Source organism: Scyliorhinus canicula, chromosome 4, assembly GCF_902713615.1.
Source record: "Scyliorhinus canicula chromosome 4, sScyCan1.1, whole genome shotgun sequence".
NCBI lineage: Eukaryota > Metazoa > Chordata > Chondrichthyes > Carcharhiniformes > Scyliorhinidae > Scyliorhinus > Scyliorhinus canicula.
In genome coordinates this window covers 39,157,142-39,178,462 of record NC_052149.1, presented here as the reverse complement: position 1 = coordinate 39,178,462, position 21,321 = coordinate 39,157,142, and the positions used below count along the sequence as shown (strand labels likewise).

At 43.2% G+C, this 21,321-nt stretch overlaps 1 protein-coding gene across 2 annotated transcripts in view; it reads right to left on the bottom strand.

The window, feature by feature from the left end:
• Positions 1-2,787: 2,787 nt before the first annotated feature.
• LOC119964508 (BTB/POZ domain-containing protein 19-like) overlaps positions 2,788-21,321 on the bottom strand; it is a 238,898-nt gene continuing 220,364 nt past the window's right edge. Inside the window, exons 8-9 of one of the 2 annotated variants that reach the window (XM_038794082.1) lie at positions 7,592-7,728; positions 2,788-2,905 (exon numbers count right to left, since the gene is read on the bottom strand). In XM_038794082.1, the coding sequence (XP_038650010.1) occupies positions 7,594-7,728 (135 nt within the window). In that variant the 3' untranslated portion in view covers positions 2,788-2,905; positions 7,592-7,593. Of the gene's footprint in view, positions 2,906-6,785; positions 7,729-21,321 lie in introns of those variants that run through there. The other variant, XM_038794081.1, reaches the window with a different exon arrangement.

Genomic DNA, 21,321 nt, shown 5'->3' with positions numbered 1-21,321 from the left:
AAATGCCTAGGACGGTGACAGTGAGAAAATCAGCATTGATTTGAAAATGTTGTTAACATTTTCATTTCAAACCAAGTAAAAGCAACAGTAAGAGAAGGAAACGAGTCTCCAAAAAGAGAGTGAACTATCATTCTATGAATTTCAGTGCAAAGAAGATTAGATGGAGTGGGAAAAAAAGTCTTCTGCCAGTTTGCTCACTAGTCTGCCAATAAAGAAAACAAGAGGACAAAATAGGGAGCATGTCGAGTGCCCCGTCATTCACCAATTAGCAAAGTTGGTTCTGAAATTAAAGTGGAAACCGTTGTCACCACTCCTTGTAAATATACTTGGAACAAGAAACCTTATCCACGTGATGGATTTAAAGATTCATTTTTTTCCTTGAGTGTCATTAGATATTCCATATACTTGTAGCATCAGATTTGTGAAAGCTAGAGACAGTAAGATGTCTTGATAACTAACTTCATAGTTTTTCCAAAGTATTCATTTTGATGACATACAGAGCATTACATTGAGAAATCTCATGTATAAAGAGCTTCCTAGGAATTGTGAATATTTGCTTGTTCAGGCTTTTCACAGTCCTCTTCTTGAAGGTAAATAAAGATCCCCAATTGCTTTTAGATTTATGTTCTTTATTAATACAATTTTAAGTGCAAGAATACACTGTTTAACATTTGTTGAATTTAATTTTGTCAGGAATCTTCTAATCTTAGGTCATCATCAGATTCCTGAACCCACAAACATAGAGACCTCATTCTTATCAATATCCTGTTCCAGGGCCTAAAATTATCATCCTTCGCCAATGTTTCCTAAGGAACCTTTGCTTCCTTTCCTATCTCTTCCTGAACTATGATTTTAGGCTGGAGTGTCCTGTGATCAAAAGATAGAATCTACAAGCAGATAACTTAAGCAAATTCTGATCCACTCACGTAGTAATTATGGCTATTCAGAACAATAGCTGTTCTGATGGAGAGAGCATCGCACAGAGGTTAATCTCCCTGAACAGAGACGAGAAACCTGTCTGTGCAAAAACCGCTGAAATCATCTGTTTGATAAGAAACTCAATTTGCCTTCCTTCATAGATCTTAAAAAACAATGCAACACAATCATCAAGAGGGAGGCAAAATAGCTCGCACATCAAAAGGACCTGAAGGTAATATATAAACACAGATACGGAGACAAAGAAATTGAACATAAAATCAATGACACTGTGAAATCTGAGATTAAATAAAGTGATGAACTGAAATTCAACATTCTCTTATTTTAATCTGAATGATTTATGTAGTTGTGTTGTAATTTTCTTCCTGTCAATCACTCATATCATTGGCACTCTGTTTTCTGTTCCGGCAACTTTGTTCTAACACCAATTTGGAAGTCTTCATTAAGGAGGAAAAGGGGCGGCATGGTGGCACAGTGGTTAGCACTGCTGCCTCACAGCACGGGGACCGAGTTCAATTCCAGCCTTGGGTCACTGTCTGTGTGGAGTTTGAATGTTCTCCCAGTGTTTGCGGGGGTTTCCTCCGGGTGCTACGGTTTCCTCCCACAGTCCAAAGATGTGCAAGTTAGCTGGGTTGGCCATGATAAATTGCCCCTTAGTGTCCAGTGATTTGCAGGTTAGGTTGTGGGGATAGGACAGGATGGACGGGTGAGTGGACATGGGTAGAGTGCTCATTCAAAGGGACGGTGCAGACTCAATTGGCCGAATAGCCTCCTTCTGCACTGTAAGGATTCTATGAAAAGGAAGTGGGAGGGGGAGGCAGTCAAAGTATGGCGGCAGGCTTTCCATGCAGCTGGCCCAAGCTGAGGGCAGGCACATTGGGAGCCACAGCAGCACCACTGAGAGAACTGGCTGCTACCGAGACAGCAAGGAGAAGATAAGGGTGCCTCCCTTTTCAGGCGCTCTCAGAAGGGTGAGCATTGATTCGATCCTGGCCCTGGGTAACTGTCCGTGTGGAGTTTGCACATTCTCCCTGTGTTTGCAAGGGTCTCACCCCACAGGGTAGATGGATTGGTTATGCTAAATTGCCCCTTAATTGGGGAAAAAAAAAAGAATTGGGTACTTTAAATTTTAAATAAGGTGAGAATTAAATGCATTTTCGCATGGGTCAACCAGACAAGTAATTTTTTAAATAATCTTTTTATAGTCGCAAGTATGCTTACATTAACACTGTAAGGAAGTTACTGTGAAAACCCCCAATCGGCACATTCCGGCGCCTTTTCGGGTACACAGAGGGAGAACTCAGAATATCCAATTCACCCAGCAGCACGTCTTTCGGCACTTGTGGGAGAAAACCGGAGCAGCCAGAGGAAACCCACACAGACACAGGAAGAACGTGCAGATTCCACACAGTGACCCAAGCCGGGAATCAAACCTGGGACCCTGGAGCTGTGAAGCAACAGTGCTACCCACTGTGCTACCGTGCTGGCTGTGGGAGCTTTCTCTGTGCGAATTGTCTGCCACAGTTCCCACATTATAACCACAATTCAAAAGTACATAATTGGCTGTAAAACATCCCGAGATCATTTAAGATGCCATATAAATACAAATCTTCCTTTCTTCACACAGCCTTCTATTTTGTGAGTATTATACAGGATTCTTTTCTCCTGTAAGTCGAAGGAAATGATTCTGAAATGACTAATGATGAATCCATAGCACATGGACTGACAGTACAAGCACTGAACATAAAAACTCTCCTCTGTTTAAAACAAGGCAGACCAGACCAGATCAATCAGTTAAAAATATAATTTATTTAATATATGATATAAAATTCAGTGATACTTTACATTGCTACAAAATGGAACACATAGTGAAGCCTCTCCTTGTATAATTCTTTTTACACTTTATTTTGCAGGAGCTTGAGTCTCCCAAACACCATAAATTACAATGAAGTGTTGTTTCTGAAACCATCTGTAAGATAAACAGATGGAAAAGAATTGAGAAGATAAAAACCGTGAGCAAATGAAAGGCTGAAGAGTTTATTTTTAAAAACAAAGCCAAGTAGAAAATCAAATATACAGTTATGCAAATTGTGGTCCTATAAGGTGTACAGAACTCCAAATGTCATTTTAACCTTTGACCTCCTGGGGCATCCGGAATGGAGCCACTTAGTGAAATCAGGTCTACAAGAATAAGAGTTCTGCTGAGGTAAGTAAGAACGTTCCACACCGTAACGTAGGTGTCCTAAGGCGAGCTCAGGGAGGACAGAAACCCCCCGTGGAGCAGAAGGGCAAAAGCTCGCTTGATCTTGATTTTCAGTACGAATACAGACCGTGAAAGCGGGGCCTCACGATCCTTCTGACCTTTTGGGTTTAAAGCAGGAGGTGTCAGAAAAGTTACCACAGGGATAACTGGCTTGTGGCGGCCAAGTGTTCATAGCGACGTCGCTTTTTGATCCTTCGATGTCGGCTCTTCCTACCATTGTGAAGCAGAATTCACCAAGCGTTGGATTGTTCACCCACTAATAGGGAACGTGAACTGGGGTTAGACCGTCGTGAGACAGGTTAGTTTTATCCTACTGATGATTAAAAAAGAAAAAAAAAAGAACGTTCCTTTTGGGATATGGAAAAACAGGAGTGTTCCTCTGGCCTCAGAGGGGATGACTGGGCCTCTGCCGCCCAGAATGCCACCTCTCAGACCCTGCCAACAACTCCTCTCCCTTCCTCCGCAGTGCAACATAATTGCGTCTCGATCTGCAATGCCCGCATTTGCCCAACTGCCTCTTTCCACCCATTTTGAGTGGGCAGTTTGCCAACGAGATATGAACAAAACCTATTTGCTCAAATTTGCCAGACCTGTGCTTCCTGCTTCCAGGTAGGCTGCCTGCTAGCTCAGCCAGCTTTGCATCAATTCCTCCTTATATCACCTGAATGGTGTGAGAGCCATTGGGTTAGTTTTAATGTATATTAATACTTGTGGTATTACACGACTCGAGATCCTACAAGACTCGAGATCCTGTTACTTCACAATGCAACGACGTTTGACATAATTACCAGTTTGAGGAGTGCTGGAATATGAAAACTAATCTCGCTACTCAAAGGAGGAAGGTCATAAGGTTGTTATTTCCAGACATTCCTCAGCATGTCATTTTCCAGCGAACGTGCGGTGTTCTGAATTTTATCCTCCCCAAAAACTATAATAATAATCTAACCCTAACACCATTGGAACCCACCTCAAACTTTCTTAATTTATTACTAATAACTACAATAATAACTTCAAACAAATGTAGTTCACTGGCTCTGAAATAATTTTGGATGGCCTGAAGACCTGAAACGTTCTATCCTTCTTTTTATCTTTTCACCCAGGTGATTTGAAATATTTTTAAATCAATTTACGGAATGTGGGCATCGCTAGCTAGACCAGCATTTATTGCCCCTCTCTAATTTTCCCTGGTGGTGTTGAGCTGCCTTCTTGAACCGCTGCAGTCCCTTGTGTAGGTACGCCCATAGTGGTGTTAGGGAGGGAGTTCCAGGATTTTGACACTGCGACAGTGAAGGAACGACGATATATTCCCCCAAGTCAGGATGGTGAGTAAACTGGAGGTTGTGGTAACCCATGTGTCTGCTGCCCTTGCCCTTTTAGAGGTAGTAGTCTTAGGTTTGGAAGGTGCTGTCTAAGGAACCATGGTGAGTTACTGTCGCGCATCCTGTAGCTGGTACATACTGCTGCCATTGTTCGGCAGCGGTGGAGGGAGTGAATATTTGTGGAAGGGGTGCCAACCAAGTGGGCTGCTTTGTCCTGGATAGTGTTGAGCTTCTTGTGTGTTGTTGGAGCTGTACTCATCCAGGCAAATGGAGAGTGTTCCATCACATCCCTGATTTGTGCCTCATAGATGGTGTTTACGCTTTGGGGAGTCAGGAGGTGAGATAGGTGCTGCAGAATTCCAAGTCTCTGGCCTGCTCTTGTAGCCACAGTATTTATATGACTGGTCCAGTTCAGTTTCTGGTTAATGGTAACCCAGGATGTTGATAGTAATAATAATACTCTTTATTTGTGTCTCTTCTTTATTCGTGTCTCTTCTTTATTCGTGTCTCAAGTAGGCTTGGGGTGGGGTTCAGCAATGGTAATGCCACTGAAAGTCAGGGGGCAATGGCTAGATACTTTCTTGTTGGAAATGGTAATTGCCTGGCATTTGTGTGGATCAATGTTCCTTGCCACTAGTCAGCCCAAGCCTCATATTGTCCAGGCTTTGCTGCCCTTGGACATGAACCTCTTCAGTATCTGAGGAGTCGTGAATGGTGCTGAACATTGTGCAATCATTCATCAGTAAACATCCCCACTTCTGACTTCATGCAATTCAATTTCTATGGAGTGAGCAAGTCACAAAACATCCCCCCCCCCCCCCACCACCACCTCTCAACCCTCTTCTGCCTGGTTCCTGGGTCTATAATTATTAATCAGGAAGTACTGTTAAATGCTATATAAAGTAAGTAACAAACATAAACAATTAGAAAATCTATTGCATTCCCACACTTAAAAGTGCTGGTCATTCTCTGGTTAATATAACACCAGAGTTAATTAGTCCTTCTCTGGCTCACAATGCTATGTGCACGGTGAGGTCCAGAAATGTGAATTCCACGAAGTAAGCCCAATTATTACCATTATTATATGATACAACCTTTGGGTGCACAGTACAGTCAGGCAGCACGGTAGCATAGTGGTTAGCACAATTGCTTCTCAGTTCCAGGGTCCCAGATTCGATTCCCGGCTTGGGTCACTGTCTGCGCGGAGTCTGCATGTTCTCCCCGTGTGTGCGTGGGTTTCCTCCGGGTGCTCCAGTTTCCTCCCACAGTCCAAAGATGTGCAGGTTAGGTGGATTGGCCATGCTAAATTGCCCTTTGTGTCCAAAATTGCCCTTAGTGTTGGGTCAGGTTACTGGGTTATGGGGATAGGGTGGAGGTGTGGGCTTGGATAGGATGCTCTTTCCAAGAGCCGGTGCGGACTCGATAGGCCAAATGGCCTCCTTCTGCACTGTAACTTCTATGATTCTATGACACTTGGGCTCTGATTTCACTCCCTTCCGTTAGAACCCTGAAAGTTACACCAGAACAATTTCGAATTACTGTATGAAAATAAAATCTTACAGAAGTGCTTACTTTGCTTTTGCCATGACTTTAACAAAATTAAATGCTTTCTAATAAATGCCTTGTGCCCAGTTTTACCAGTCAGCCCTTTTTGTACCGCTTCATTATTCCTGTTTCTTACCCTCAATTTCTGTCAATTACTTTTCACTGCAATTAAAACGTCATTTTGATTAAGGCTATGAATGTCCACATTGGGGAATTTAGCAATTTTGCACCGTTTACAACCAACATCAATAGTGTAATAACCCCCACGAGACCCACGGGGTATTATAACCCAGCCACGCGCTATGGGGCTGAACCAATTAGTCTCCCCATGAGCCTCGTTGATTACGAGCTTCCCCGCTAATCGGCGGAGTGAATGGACTCGAGCATCAAAGGCGGCCCAGATGAGAGCCGAGCATGTGTAGTGTACTGTGTATATGGCTTACTTTGTAATAAAACAGCTTTCTTTACACCTCTCCTGTGGACTCCTCTGGGGCCACTAAATGGGAATACCCAGATTGATCTCTCTGTGGGTAGTGTGGAACATGTTTTTCCCCGCTAATGGGAGTCGGCCCACCCAGCTGGCCTTATAATAATCCAGTATAAAGGCCGGCCTGGACAGGGACTGGCATGTTATTTGTCCCAACAGGACTTTTCTGACCTGTGTATTTACTGCCTCAGGGGAGATTCTCATAACCGACAATAAACCAGCGTGCACTCTCCCATTCGACTTCCTGGGGCTTTATAAATAGTAATTAGGAACATTAAGATATAAATGCACGATTTATACTGGCAGAATAATACTTGGAGCCAGGTGCTAAAGTGCTGGTAAACCTATAAATGGAGATGTCTATCCCACCAGTACACTACCAATCTTTATTCGTGGGCTGTTCTCTTAAGCCATGTAGAGCTGGATGCCAGACACCTTAGAGGCACTGAGGTCACTACTTTTATGTGATAAAAGCAGTAACAAATTCTAGGTAATGACACTTTTGCATTTCACCCAACAATGAACCTTAATTTTACATTCAGAAGATTGCTCCTGATTTTGACATTTTCTCACCAGTCATTGCCGTCTGAGTGAACCTACATACTCTCCTGCCAAATGGAATTGAAATGCGGACAATTTTGTGCCATGGATTCATGGACTTTTCACATTGCAATGAGCTAATTTTATTTAGGATCCTATAAACAATGGAACCCAGGATCTAGTGATCAGCAAACAGTATTCCAACTAAGTCACCCAGTCCCAACTGTACCTTTCAATTGTATAATATCTTATAATATAACTGACTTTCCTCAGTTTTCAGAATATGAAATTAGCCTATGTAAAGCACAGCACAACTGCTTTGTTCTTAATTTAAACAACTTATATAGTTTGTAGAAATGAGATGGGACACAACAACCCCAATGTAAGGACCCGTTCCAGTTACCATGAGATACCAGTTTGATGCGGTTCAGTAGAGATCACACCTATTGATGAATTCTCTTCACTCCAGTTTGAGTTCAAGTACTAGTGTGTGTTGTTCACCTCTATTTGTGGTAAAGGTTGAGGTACTTGTGATGGTCTCGAGGTCGTGTGCCTTTCCGTCTCCGAAGCAGGTGGACAGCAATCCCACTTGATTTCTTTAATGCATGAAACTTCCATACTTCAGCTATTTTGTCCATCTATAAAGGTCAAAAGGAAAACAGGAGATTTTCAACTTATGGTCTTTCAAAAAAAAGTTATTTTCTCCCCGGTTTTGGGTCTCCAATCTGTGCGAAGGTTTTGTGCCATTGCTCAATGCAAGAAGAGCACAACGATTGCCTGCGTGATTTTTTTTCTTTCACCTGTGAAGACGTCTTATTGTCTCCACTTTGTATCTCTCCCAGTTGCTCTGCCTTAGATTGTGTGAGAAACATCAAGGGTATAAAGCCCACATTCTTCCAACATTAGCACAGAATATTTGTATACCAGCCTATTGTATTAACAGACCACCAACTTATCAAGAGAGTCCTGTGATTAAGCATCCAATTCTAGATTCAATGAGACCAAAAACTAATCAGTGTAAATAGTTAACCTTAGATTTTAGAAGTTAAATTGAATTTGCTTGATCTCCCCAAAGTAGATACCCATCATTTTGTATATTAAAAACCTGTTCTTTAACATATGAAGAAAGACTTAATGAATTAGAGATATTTTTTAAAATCGGTCAGTCAGGATCTGTGAAAAAAAATTAACATTTTGTGTATAATCCTTTGTACAAAGATTTAATCATATTCTCAGTAGAAGATAAAATCTTAACCGGAAACTATAACGTTAAATTGGGCTCAGTAATGCTAGTTTTTTTGAGTGCTACATGGTCTCTTAAGGTTCTAAAACAGTATCCAATGCATGGGCACATATTTCTAATGAAGAGTGCGGCAGATACGAGGGGCGGGATTCTGCCGTAATCGGCGAGGCGAGCAAGAGCACCAGACACATGGGAACACCACCGCCTAGAAGTTCCCCTCCAAGCCACTCACTATCCTGACTTGGAAATATATTGCTGTTCCTTCATTGTCAAAATCCTGTAACACCCTCCCTCACAGCACTATGGGTATAGCTACATCACAGGGACTGCAGTGGTTCCAGGAGTCTCCTCACCACCATCTTCTCAATGACAATTAGGAACAAGGAATATTTGCTGGTCTAGCCAGAGAACCCACATCCTATGAATTTAAAAAAAAAACTTAGATACTCAATTATTTTTTCCAATTAAGGGGCAATTTACTGTGGCCAATCCACCTACTCTGCACATTTTTGGATTGTGGGGGGGAAACCCACGCAGACACGGGGAGAATGTGCAAACTCCACACAGACAGTGACCCAGAGCCGGGATTGATCCTGGGACCTCAGCGCCTTGAGGCAGCTGTGCTAACCACTAGGCCACCGTGCTGCCCTCCCACATCGTATGAATAAACAATGCACCCGTATTTCTTCCTCTGCAGCCTGACCCATCAAAGTCATTATATGAGTCTACTACAACAGAATTAATGTAACCTTGCTCTATGGCGACTGGCACCTGTCCTGCCCTTTGCCTCTGCCCTGGCTGCAACGCAGTTGTGCACAATGTCTCACCACCTCAATATATATCCCTTTTATATTATCCTATAAGTTTGATAAGGTGTGAGGGGTGGAAGAGAGATGCAACAACAACAAATAATCTGGTATCTATATTGGTCCTTTAACATAATAAAATATCCCAAGACACTTCGCAAGAGCATTATAAAACAAAATATGGCACCGAGACACACATGGCAATATGAGGTCAGACGACCAAAAGCTTAGTCAAAGGAGTAGGTTTTAAGGAGTGTCTTAAAGGAGGAAAGCAAGGTAAAGAGACAGAGAGGGACAGGAAAATTGTTCCAGAGAATGTGGCCAAGGCAACTGAAGGCCTGGCCATCAATGGTGCAGCAGTTCAAATTGGAGAGTCACAAGAAACCAGGATTAGAGGGATGCAGATTGCTCAGAGGGTTGTGGGACTGGAGGAGATCACAAAGACATGGAGGGGCAAGCCCATGGAAGGATCTGAGGTTCAATTGAGGGTCACGAAATTAAACAGTCATCCCACTGCTACTGACAGAATGCCAGAACTGCAGCATGAGGGAAAGGGGGGGGGGGGCTTTATACCATGTGGCCATGTGCCAGTTATAACGAGTAGTCTGACTGCAAGCTGGCAGTGGGGATAGTCCTTCTTTTCGTGCACCCGGTACTCCAAAGAGGGCTGGACAGGTAGCCTTGCGTTATGCTACCCTTGACCTCCACACCACCAACCCCTCACCTCACCAGGCCTGTCTGACTCGGGTGCTCAGGGACTGAAGAGCAATTGGTCGTCTAGTTAGCTGGCAGCTTTTGGAGGTGGGATCCTTGCCTCCAAATAACCTGGAACCCCGATGGTAGGCAAGTGAGCGTCTAATCAGACCGTACTCCATTGAGGTTCCTGGGAATGGACACAGCCGGGCTGTCACCAGCCAGTGGACAAGACCACTGCTCTGGCCTTAACCAGCCTCCCCGGAATGTGGCGACTAGGGGCTTTTCACAGTAACTTAATTGAAGCCTACTCGTGACAATAAGCGATTTTCATTTCATTTTTTCATAAATGTGGCTCAATGTCTTCAGTTTTCCCAATATTTAATTGGAGGAAATTCCTACTCATCAAATACTGAATGTCAGATAAGCAGTCAGTGGAAGAGTCAAGAGAGATGGTGGTGAGACAGAGCTGGGTGTCGTCAAGGTGCATGTCCAAACTAACGCTGCATTTTTTAATGATGTGGCCAGGGGGCAGATGAGAAATAGAAAGGGTCCTTGGGGGACACCAGAGCTAACATTTAAAGAGAAGCCTGATGACAGATAAGAAGGGAATCAGGTGACAGCTGTCCCACCCAGCTGGACAACAGTGGACAGGTGGAGAAGGATGAAGATGGAAAGTATATCTTTGTTACAGTCATAAAGAGTGTTATTTGTGACAACATGGAGACATGCCTGTCCAACTCCAGTTAGTGCCTACAGCCTATTATTGTGCAACATGTTCTCCAGTAAGAGAAAAGTGTGTCATAGTGTGTTATGCAATCTGTTTGGGTGATGTGGCTGTCATGCAGCATGTGTAAACTGTGAGATATGTATGACTACGAGGCTTGCAACAGCATTACGTGTAGGAGGATAAGCCAATGTATATGAATTTTATGTGCGAGTCCTGACTTATTGAACTTATTGAACATTTGCTGACCTGAACAGATTATGCAAATTGTCTAATTTCTTCCATCATTGCCTTTAGGTCCTTGGGGTTGTACACCTGACATTAAGCTCCATTGCCATATGCTCCCACTGCCTGTGTCTGGTGTGGCATGAATCACTCCAATGTCGGCCCTCCCCAAAGGTGTGGAATTCTCCGCACCTTTAGGGGCAAGTCCTCACATTGAGGGAGGAGTGGCTCCCGCTCCGTCAGCCGGCGTGAATGGCCTTTGGCGCCCTGCCAGCCGGGGCCGAATGGACTTCGCCGGCCGGCGTAAGTCCACGCATGCGCCGGAGCATCAGTAGCTGCTGACGTCATACCGGCGCATGCGCAGGGGAGGGGTCTCTTCATGGCGGGGCAGAAGAAAAAGAGTGCCCCCACGGCACAGGCCCGCCCGCCGATCGGTGGGCCCCGATCGCGGGCCAGGCCACCGTGGGGGCAAACCCGGGATCAGATAGCCCCGCCCCAGGACCTCGGAGCCCGCCCGCGCCGCCAATCCCGCCGATACCAGAGGTGGTTTAAACCACGCCGGCGGGAAAGGCCTGTCAGCGGCGGGACTTCGGCCCATTGCGGGCCGGAGAATTGCCGCGGGTGGCCCGCCAACCGGCGCAGCGCAATTCCCGCCCCAGCCGAATCTTAGGGGGGGGGGCGGGGAATTCGGGACACAGCGGGGTCGGGATTGACGCCGGCCCCGGGTGATTCTCCAACCCCCCGGGGGGGTTGGAGAATTCCGCCCTATTCATAGATTATCATAGAATTTACAGTGCAGAAGGAGGCCATTCGGCCCACCGAGTCTGCACCGGCTCCTGGAAAGAGCACCCTACCCAAGGTCAACACCTCCACCCTATCCCCATAACCCAGTAACCCCACCCAACACTAAGGACAATTTATCATGGCCAATCCACCTAACCTGCACATCTTTGGACCCATGTGTCTTAAATCATCATGAAAAGGTGTAGGGAACATTCTTTTAGTACTGAAAGAGAAAACTTTAAACCTTGAGCTCAACATAATTATTTCACACTTAAGAGCAGCAAACATATGGAACAGACTATTACCAAACGCAGCAAATGCAAATTTGCTTGGTGTGTTCCAAAAGGAAATGCAGAAGTTCCAAATTCAGTGGGAAGCAAACAAACTTGGTATTACAACAGAAAGGAAACAGCAACGGTATGAGAATTTCCTGGATAAAGACTTCCGGAATAAGCTGAGCACTTTCCTGTTTCTGTTTATTTAGTTGTTTGTCTTTGCTGTGAAGTTAAATTTATTCTCTTCTGTTTCATAATTTGCTTAATTGGATTCAAATTTGTTTAAATTTAGGTCAGAGGATCAAGTCCACAACTTGCAGCACTCAGGAATACAGATCTAAATTCATATGAAACTGTTTTCCAGGATAGTGGCAACACATCAACTTCAGGCAAAGGAAGTTTGTTAAAGACCCTCCAGTAAATAATCACACATGGTAAAGTGAAATGACTTCATTTGTGTTTAATTAATGGAGTTTGGCAACTTAAGGTACAAATCTAGAAGGACAGTGCACTTGAGTGCTCATCTTTTATCAAAGTGAGAAGGGGGATGGAGTGCTGAGACATCAGTCTTTGACTTCTTGACAACTAAGAAAAATTATATAAAATCTGGTAAGGAAAAAATAAAAGCTTCCTGCTTAAGTTTAATGCCCCACTTCAGTGAAATTTCTAGTCAGAGAAGCATGTTACCACTGTGAGTTTTTAAAAGATGGTTATACTTTAAACTGTCTCTTTTAATTTATTGTAAAATAGAATTCCCTGGAAAAGGTGACTGCGGTGAGTTGTATGGGATTCTGCCCTGCAATAGGCCAGGTGATTGTTACCACAGAGACTGGGGACCCAAGTAAAGACAGACTGAAACCCAAGTACCATGTTTCACACCTGAACACAAAGAGAAAGGCAGCTATTCCTGTTTTGTATAAGATCTACAGACTCCCAGATAGTTTGATTTGAAAAAGAACCCTGGACATGGTGGGAGAGAGAATGAGCCCTCGAGAGGGAGACCACAGCTAATGTGGTCAGCAGAAGGAAAAGGTGACTTTTTTAGTTTTAGTTTCCAGGTAGAAAGTGGGAGGAAAGAAGTTCCTGAGACGGAATCCATGAAAATTTAAGGACATTTGAAAATTGATCCCGATGTGGCTGGGAGAAGAAATGACTGGAGTGGCCCATGTGGTTTGAGATTGTCACAAGTGTGGTAATATTAACACTGCCATGAAGTTACTGCGAAAATCCCCTGTGAAAGTCGTCACACTACAGTGCCTGTGGGAGAATTCAGAATGTCCATTTCACCTAACAAGCACATCTTGATAGAGTAGGGGGTTAAATAGGTGGGCCTTGGAGGGACGGATGTCAGCGGCTGTTTTTTGATTACTGTTCTTTGTACCCTATTGTTTTTCGTACTGTGGTTGTTTGTTATGCCAAAAATACCTCATTAAAAATTTTTTGTTAAAACAAGCACATCTTTTGGGACTTACAGGAGGAAACCCACGCAGACACGGGGAAAACGTGCAGACTCCACACAGTCAGTGACCCAAGGCGGGAATTGAACCCGTGTCCCTGACGGTGTGAAGCAACAGTGCTAACCACTGTGCTACCTGATGCTATGATTCAGGGAAACAGGATAGGTGAGCCTGTTGGAAGCTGGGAGTAACTTTGGACTGTTTCCTGTAGAGACTGAAATTTTATGGCTAGCATGCTGTAAAGTATAAATGCGGTTTGGGGGTTTCAAGTGTGTTACAATGCGAATAAGAGATGCCTTTTCTGTAGTTTAGAGTATTAATTGCCTACTAGGTAATGTTTAGAAGAGTTGATTTTAGTTTGTTTGTTACAGTAAAACTCCTGAGCTCTAGTGCAATTCTTTTAAGTTGGTCACTGGGAATTCAAATAATTTTTCGAGAGTTATAGATCTATACTGGGATTATAATAACAGCATTTAGCCTGTCAATGTGGCTATGGGCAGCACGGTTACCTCACAGCGCCAGGGTCCCAGGTTTGATTCCCGCTTAGGTCACTGTCTGCGCAGAGTCTGCACGTTCTCCCAGTGTCTGCGTGGGTTTCCTCCAGGTGCTCTGGTTTCCTCCCACAAGTCCCGAAAGATATGCTTGTTAGGTGAATTGGACATTCTGAATTTTCCCTCAGTGTACACAACAGGCGCCGGAATGTGGTGACTAGGGGATTTTCCCAGTAACTTCATTGCAGTGTTAATGTAAGCCTTCTTGTGACAATAATAATAAAGATTATATAAACTGGAGATGGAGTCAATGGGATTCAGGGGGGAAACTGTCTGTTGGTTGGAGTCATACCTGGCACAAAGAAAAATGGTTGTGGTGATGTCAGCTCCAGGACATCACTGCAGGAGTTCCTCAGAGTAGTGTCCTAGGCCCAACCACCTTCAGCTGCTTCATCAATGAACTCCCTTGCATTATAAAGTCAGGAGTGGGGATGCTTAGGCTAGCATTGTGGCCTCACGGCGCCGAGGTCCCAGGTTCGATCCCGGCTCTGGGTCACTGTCCGTGTGGAGTTTGCACGTTCTCCCCGTGTTTGCGTGGGTTTCGCCCCCACAACCCAAAAATGTGCCAGCTAGGTGGATTGGCCACACTAAATTGCCCTTAATTGGAAAAAATGAATTGGGTACTCTAAATTTAAAAAAGAAAAAAAAAAGAAGTGGGGGGGGGGGGATGCTTGCAGATGACTGCACAATGTTCAGCACCATTCGCGATTCCTCAGATGATGAAGCAGACCATGTCCAAATGCAGCAGGACCTGGACAATATCCAGGGTTGGGCTGACAAGTGCAAGTTACATTTGTGCCACACAAGTGCCAGGCAATGACCATCTCCTACAAGAGAGGATCAAACCATTGCCCCTTGACATTCACTGGCATTACCATCGCTGAATCCCCCATAATAGACATCCTGCGGGTTACCATTGATCAGAAACTGAACTGGACTAGCCATATTAATATCTGGCTATCAGGGCAGGTCAAAGGCTAGGAATCCTACAGTGTGTGACTCACCTCCTGACCCCCAAAGCCTGCCCACCATCTACCAGGCACAAGTCAGGAGTGTAATGGAATACTCCTCACTTGCCTGGATGAGTGAAGTTCCAACAACACTATACAAGCTCAACACCATCCAGGATAAAGTGGCCCGCTTGAGTGCTCCTTCGCCCCCAAATATTTAATCCCTCCACCACTGATGAACAGTGGCAGCCTTCTGTACAATCTACAAGATGTACTGCAGTAACTCACCAAGGTTCCTTACACAGCACCTTCCAACCCCACGACCACCATCATCTAGAAGGACAAGAGCAGCAGATACCTGGGAACCCCACCACCTGGACGTCCCCCTCCAAATCACTCACCACCACCCTGACTTGAAAATATTTCACCATTCCTTCACTGTCGCTGGGACAAAATGCTGGAACTCCCTCCCCAACAGCACAGTGGATGTACCTACACCTGAAGAACTGCAGTAGTTCAAGAAAGCAACTCACCACCACCTTCTGATGGGGAAACTAGGAATAGGTAATAAATGTTGACCCAACCAGCAACCCCCACATCCTGTGGATACATTTTTTTAAAACTCCCGATTGTAAGGGACTTGGAACCATTTAAGTGAGAGACCACTGATGTTGAACCCAGAAGCATATTTAGTGCAAATTCAAAATTTGAAACACAGCCAGCAGTATGTTATAGATATAGGCCAAGCCCTTTCATTCTAGTGCAAAGGTGCCAAAACACAACTGTGATATTTAACAAGATGCTGCGATGACCCTTTAGATCAAGTGCACTCATCAGAGTCCAACAGTAAGTCACATTAAACACAGCTCTGTGATATGCAAAGACTGCAATTAGTGTGACATCATTTTGATGGCGATTAAGGTTTCCAGAATTATCACAATTACATGCTGCCAGCAGTTGAATAATTATACCCACAGTTTACTTTTGTGTGTGCACTTATTCACAGTTTACATGCACGTGCGCGTGTGTGTGTGGTGTGTGTATGTTGGGGTGGAGGTTGGGGGATGTTAGGTGTATTTATTGCTTTTAAACAAGTCACCTAGTGTCCAACTGCTGCCAAATCATGATCAAGCTTTCGTTGTATTATTTTTGCCTGCAGTTTTTCTAAGTCTTGACAATTATTCTCCGTGTTCTCCTGCACATGTTTATAAACTAAAGAAAAGGGTGGGTACAGTGAAAGTGCCCTGATTATTTACTATATAATAAAGAACAATCCATACACCTAAAACGTACCTGATTCTATTGAGCTGTGAAAGGTGTATTCAAATAACGAGAGAGTTATTTACATAATGTAACACTTGTCCATTTTGCATGTCCCTTTGAAATATCTAACATTGGGTCCAGAGGAAGAAGCTGCACATGGGCGAATGACCTAGGAACAGTCTAGTTAATTTAACTTCTTACGCCTGTTCGACTAGATCAGGCAGATTTGCTGCTCAAATCCACTTTCCTGACCTTGCTCCAAAATGCATCCATCAGTCCCAGCATCCAAGGCCATTTGGCAGAGAGAGTTCCAGATTCTCACTCCCCTGTGTGAAAAAAATACTTAATAGCTTCAATCTTAAATAGACTAGCTCTAATTTAAAAACCATTATCTTTTAGATCACTTTTTGTATCTGGACACTAGCTTTCAGCAAGTTGTGTATATGAGCACCTAATTCCTTTTGTTCCTCCACAGCTCCTTCACTCGCTAATATGAAAATAATCTGATTTGTCTTCTCCCTCTAGGATGAAAAAACTAGTCTGCCAGATTCTCACTGTCCATTAACGTCTTGTCTGCATCCGTCTTTAATAGCCTCACATTCCTTTTTCCCATGCTCTTTCCTTTATTATATTTATTAGAATTCTTGCTGTCAACTTTAATATCTCTTGCAAGTTCATTCTTTATAATCTCTTTCAGCACCTATAACTTTTGTGTATTCATTGTTTTGCTTTTCATAGCTTTCGCAGTCTGCAGGATTTCCACTTCTCCTTACATTTGTGCAAGCCTTTCCTTTCACAGTGTCTGCTGCCTCACTTGTTGACCATGTTTGCACAACTACACAAATGGTGCCTTCCTGATCAGGTGCAGCCATTTACAGAGCTGTATTCCTTACAGATTGCCTCAACAAAGCATCTTTCTTCCAATTGTCACACTAACCATTTTATGGACCAGGTGATTTTCAATAAATTGTTACATTGACTTTTTAGGAATTGAGCTGATGTACTCGCAAAACACAATTCACATAGGACCCTTTAAACCAGCAAAGAGAGCAGATATTTTTAATCTTCCCAGTTTATGCTGGAGTCAAAGCTGGTCCAAGAGACGTAAGGACTATGTTCATTATAAGTTCCATCAAATTTGTCTTCTTGTCATTCGTTTAATAAACAACTTAATAACAAGAAGCCATCATGATGCCCAGAGATGGATCCAATCTACTTAGCCCCTCTCTGTGTTGAATACAATTTCCGTACTCCCTCTAACGTTTTGCTCCCCTACATTCTATTCAGGTTCCCTCCTTGGCCCATTTGTTCTGTCATGGTTTGCCATTTAGCAGCTCGAGGACTGCAGAAACTTGTCTGAAACGGAGTGGTTTTTCCACTTACCCACATGTTGGGTTGGCTATCGACAAGCAGATAAGAGGTGATTCAAATGTGGGGGAGGTTTTGCACAGATCCTATACAGTGTCCCAGATGTGAGCAATGTCAGAAGACATTCAGCGCTATATCTTCACAACGTTTTTGATCTCTGCACTATTTTTTGAAGGGGGGCTTTTAAAAAGTCAACCTGGACATCAAAAGCCAGAGGGAGAAGCAGCAGATAGGCAGCAAGGGAGAAATAAACTCTACACTTTAATCAGGATAGGTAGCAGAATGAATTGTTAAACCGAGGCCCTATCTGGCATCCTCAAGTAGGCGTTAAAAAACCATTGGCACCATATGAAGGAGAATGGAAGACTGATTTGTCCTGGTCCACAGTTATCTCTCAACCTTTATCACAGATAAAGATGATATTGTTATTTACTTGACCATTGTTTGTGGGACCTGGCAATTACGTTAAGTTGGCTGCGGTGTCTGTCTATATTGCTGCAGTAAATACACTTCAAAATTAATTTGCTAGCTGTGAAATTCTAAGATATGAAAGATTTGCCATGCAAATGAATGTTCTATGTTTTTTTAAAGCAGCTTATGAATCAAACCAAATAACAACTCACTTAGTGTTAATACGGTCTACCTTCAGAAAGAGTATAGACCTGCACATGCTTAAGATCCTAGTGTGTTGTTCCTTGTGTCTTAATAAAGCTTGTAGTCTCAAAGTTGGAGTGCTGCTTTTCAATGGAAAACGGATTGAAATGATGAAAATCAAACATCTTTAGACTTTTTGCAGGCATCTGAGCTGAATATCCCATACTTGCTTTATGTTATTTATTTGTAAGTTTGTTCTGTCTTCAGCTTGTAGTCTCAAAGTTGGAGGGCTGCTTTTCAATGGAAAACGGATTGAAATGATGAAAATCAAACAACTTTAGACTTTTTGCAGGCATCTGAGCTGAATATCCCATACTTGCTTTATGTTATTTATTTGTGAGTTTGTTCTGTCTTCAGAGCTTAACTTACAGCTACCTCAATACTGCCTGCCTGCCTGTGTCTTGCTGCCAGTTCTCCCTTCTGTGAAGTGTGTCCTCACTTCCTGTTCCTCTGTATTTATAGCTCTCCCATGCTCCCTCTAGTGCTTGCTCAGTTGTATTGCATCTACACAGATCTACAATCACCACATCCCCCCTTTTTTCTTTACATATTTTCTGTACATCGTTAAATAAAATTGTGTAACAGTTAGATTACTTACGATATGTGTATCTATACAAGTGATGGTGCTATTGCATATTTTACAAATCCAATTTATATTTATGAGTCCAATCTTAATAAAAACATTTATGAGTCCAAACGTGATGAATTTGTTCATTGAGATTTTTCTTTTTCGTTTTTGACGTGGTGATATTGACATTGCAACTCAAATTACCAATTTGTACAAATCGTAGTTTCATTGTTGTTGTTTCTGTCTTTGTTGTTTATGTTGTCGTTCTTGTTGCTGCTTTTGTTGTTTCTGTGTTGTTTTCATTGTCATTCTTGTTGTTTTTGTCGTTTCTGTCTTGGTTCTTGTCGTGCTTGTTGTCTTTGTTATGAGTCTTGTTGTTTTTGTTGTTCTTCTTGTAGTTTTTGTTGTTGCTGTTGTTCTTGTTTCTGCAGTGCTTCTCGCGATTTTTGTTGTTCTTATCGCGCTTCATGTTGCTTTTGTTCTTGCTGTTGTTGTTCTTGTTTCTGCTCTGCTTCTTGTGGTTTTTGTTTTTCTTGTTGTGCTCAATGAGTGTCCCATGTGGATAATTTGAGTCATTGTCACAGTTATTGGTGCGAGTGTCCTTAGTGGAATCTGTTACAATGAACGTTTCGTCTAGAGAATGATCTGATGTTGCATTGATGCTGGTGACATCAGTCATTTGTGGTGGATTTGATTCCTCTTCTTTGCTTCCTTTGTGCTCCTCTTCTGGAGTAATTTGTGGTGGATTTAATTCATCTCCTTTGCTTTCTTGGTGCTCATCTTCTGGAGTCAAGTTCTTCACGATTTCATTTTCTTGTTGGTCTTGGTGCTCCTCTTCTGGAGTCAAAACCTTCACGATTTCTATTGACACGGTCTCTCTGTACTCTTGGTGCTCCTCTGCTGGAGTCAAAATCTTCAAGATTTCAATTGACGTGGTCTCTCTGGACTCTTGGTGCTCCTCTTCTGGAGTCAAAATCTTCATGGTTTCTTTTGACGTGGTCTCTCTGGACTCTTGGGTGGCCCTACCCTGTGCTTCTGTACAGACGAGCTGAGAACTGTCAGTCTCGCTGTGATCCTGCACCTCCTGTATGTCGAGTGTGATCACCTAGTCACTGTTTTTGCATGCAGTGGGTAGATTTACACTGTCTTCTTCTTGATTATGTGAGCTTGGTAGACTTTCATAGTCTGCTTGCGGTTGCTCAGATACGGTGGGTTGACCTTCATGGTCTTGTTCGTGCATGGTGTTCACTATGGAGTGTTTGCTTGCTTCCATTTTGGAGTCTTTCAACGAGCTGTCTGTGGAGGCTCGCATCACTCTCTTTGTGGAACCTTTCATCACTCTCTCTGTGGAGTCTTTCTGTGCTCTCTGTGTGGCGTCGTCTTAGTCTTGGGTATTGCTGTCATCCAATGTATCGACGATCTGCCATGGCACCATGGTGTTGGATTCATCTACCATGAGTAGAGTCGTGTTGAGCTTTGCGACCGTGTTGCTGATTCTGTGATCAGCATATCCGAATAACTCAGCCATGTCTGAGTAGTATTGTTCGAAAAACAAATCATCTTTTTTTGCTTTGGATTTGGTATCGTTTTCTTCATCATTTTTTGCATATCCGAATAACTCAGCCATGTCTAAGTAGTATTGTTCGAAAAACAAATCATCTTTTTTTGTATCGGATTTTTTTTTGTTCTCTTCACTTTGGGTGGTGCGGACTACTTGTTCCAGGGTGTTGTGAGAGTTATTTTCAACTGCTGGTGTAAGTTCAGGTGTTTTTCTGTCTTTTGAGGTAAGAAAATTGGGTTTTACAGCTTTAAGTATCTTGTTTTTAATTTTCGGGCATTTCCCTTTTAAGTGGGCGTGGTCCGGGTCCTCAGACGTCATGACGTCATACGTAGGATTCAATTGCGCATGCGCAAACCGGCCTCCCTTTACTGTGCCGTTTTGTGTCCACTGCGCATGCGCGGCTTGCGCATGCGCAGAACCATCTTCGAATGATGCACTCGTTCCTTTCAACTGGGCATGCGCGTAACGATCCGTGACCAAAACGTTTTTTAACTGCGCATGTGCAGAATGCAAAACGGCTGATTGTAACTGCGCATGCACGGCTTCTGTTTACTGCGCATGCGCAGACGCAGATTTTCGTCCGTTGTCGCCCCAAGACTGTAAAATGTGCTCCGACGCCATTTTACAGCAGATTTCAGCGTCTTTTCTTTATGAAAAGTTTAAGTTACCCCTTCCTTTCGATCTGAACTGGACCTCAGCGTTTTGTCTTTGTGAAAAATTCAAGTTACTTCTTCCTTTTGATCTCAACTGGATTTCAGCGTTTTGTCTATGTGAGAAGTTCAAGTTACTTATTCCTTTTGCTCTCAACTGGATTTCAGCGTTATGTCTCTGTGAGAAGTTCAAATTACTGTTTCCTTTTGATCTGTACTTTTCACTCGCGATTTCTAGACTGAACCCTTTCTGTTCTGATAGTGATTGTTTGAGTTTTGATTCACTCAGTCCCTGTGCAGTTTGGCCTCTGAGCATACAGTGCTGTTCAAATTTCATACAGTACTCTTCAAATTTTATTAGTATTATTTGTAAGTTGTTGCTGTATTCAGCTTTCGAGTATTTAAAGCCATTATATACTTTTCTAGCTTCATGTCCTGCGATGAGCAGTGCTATTTT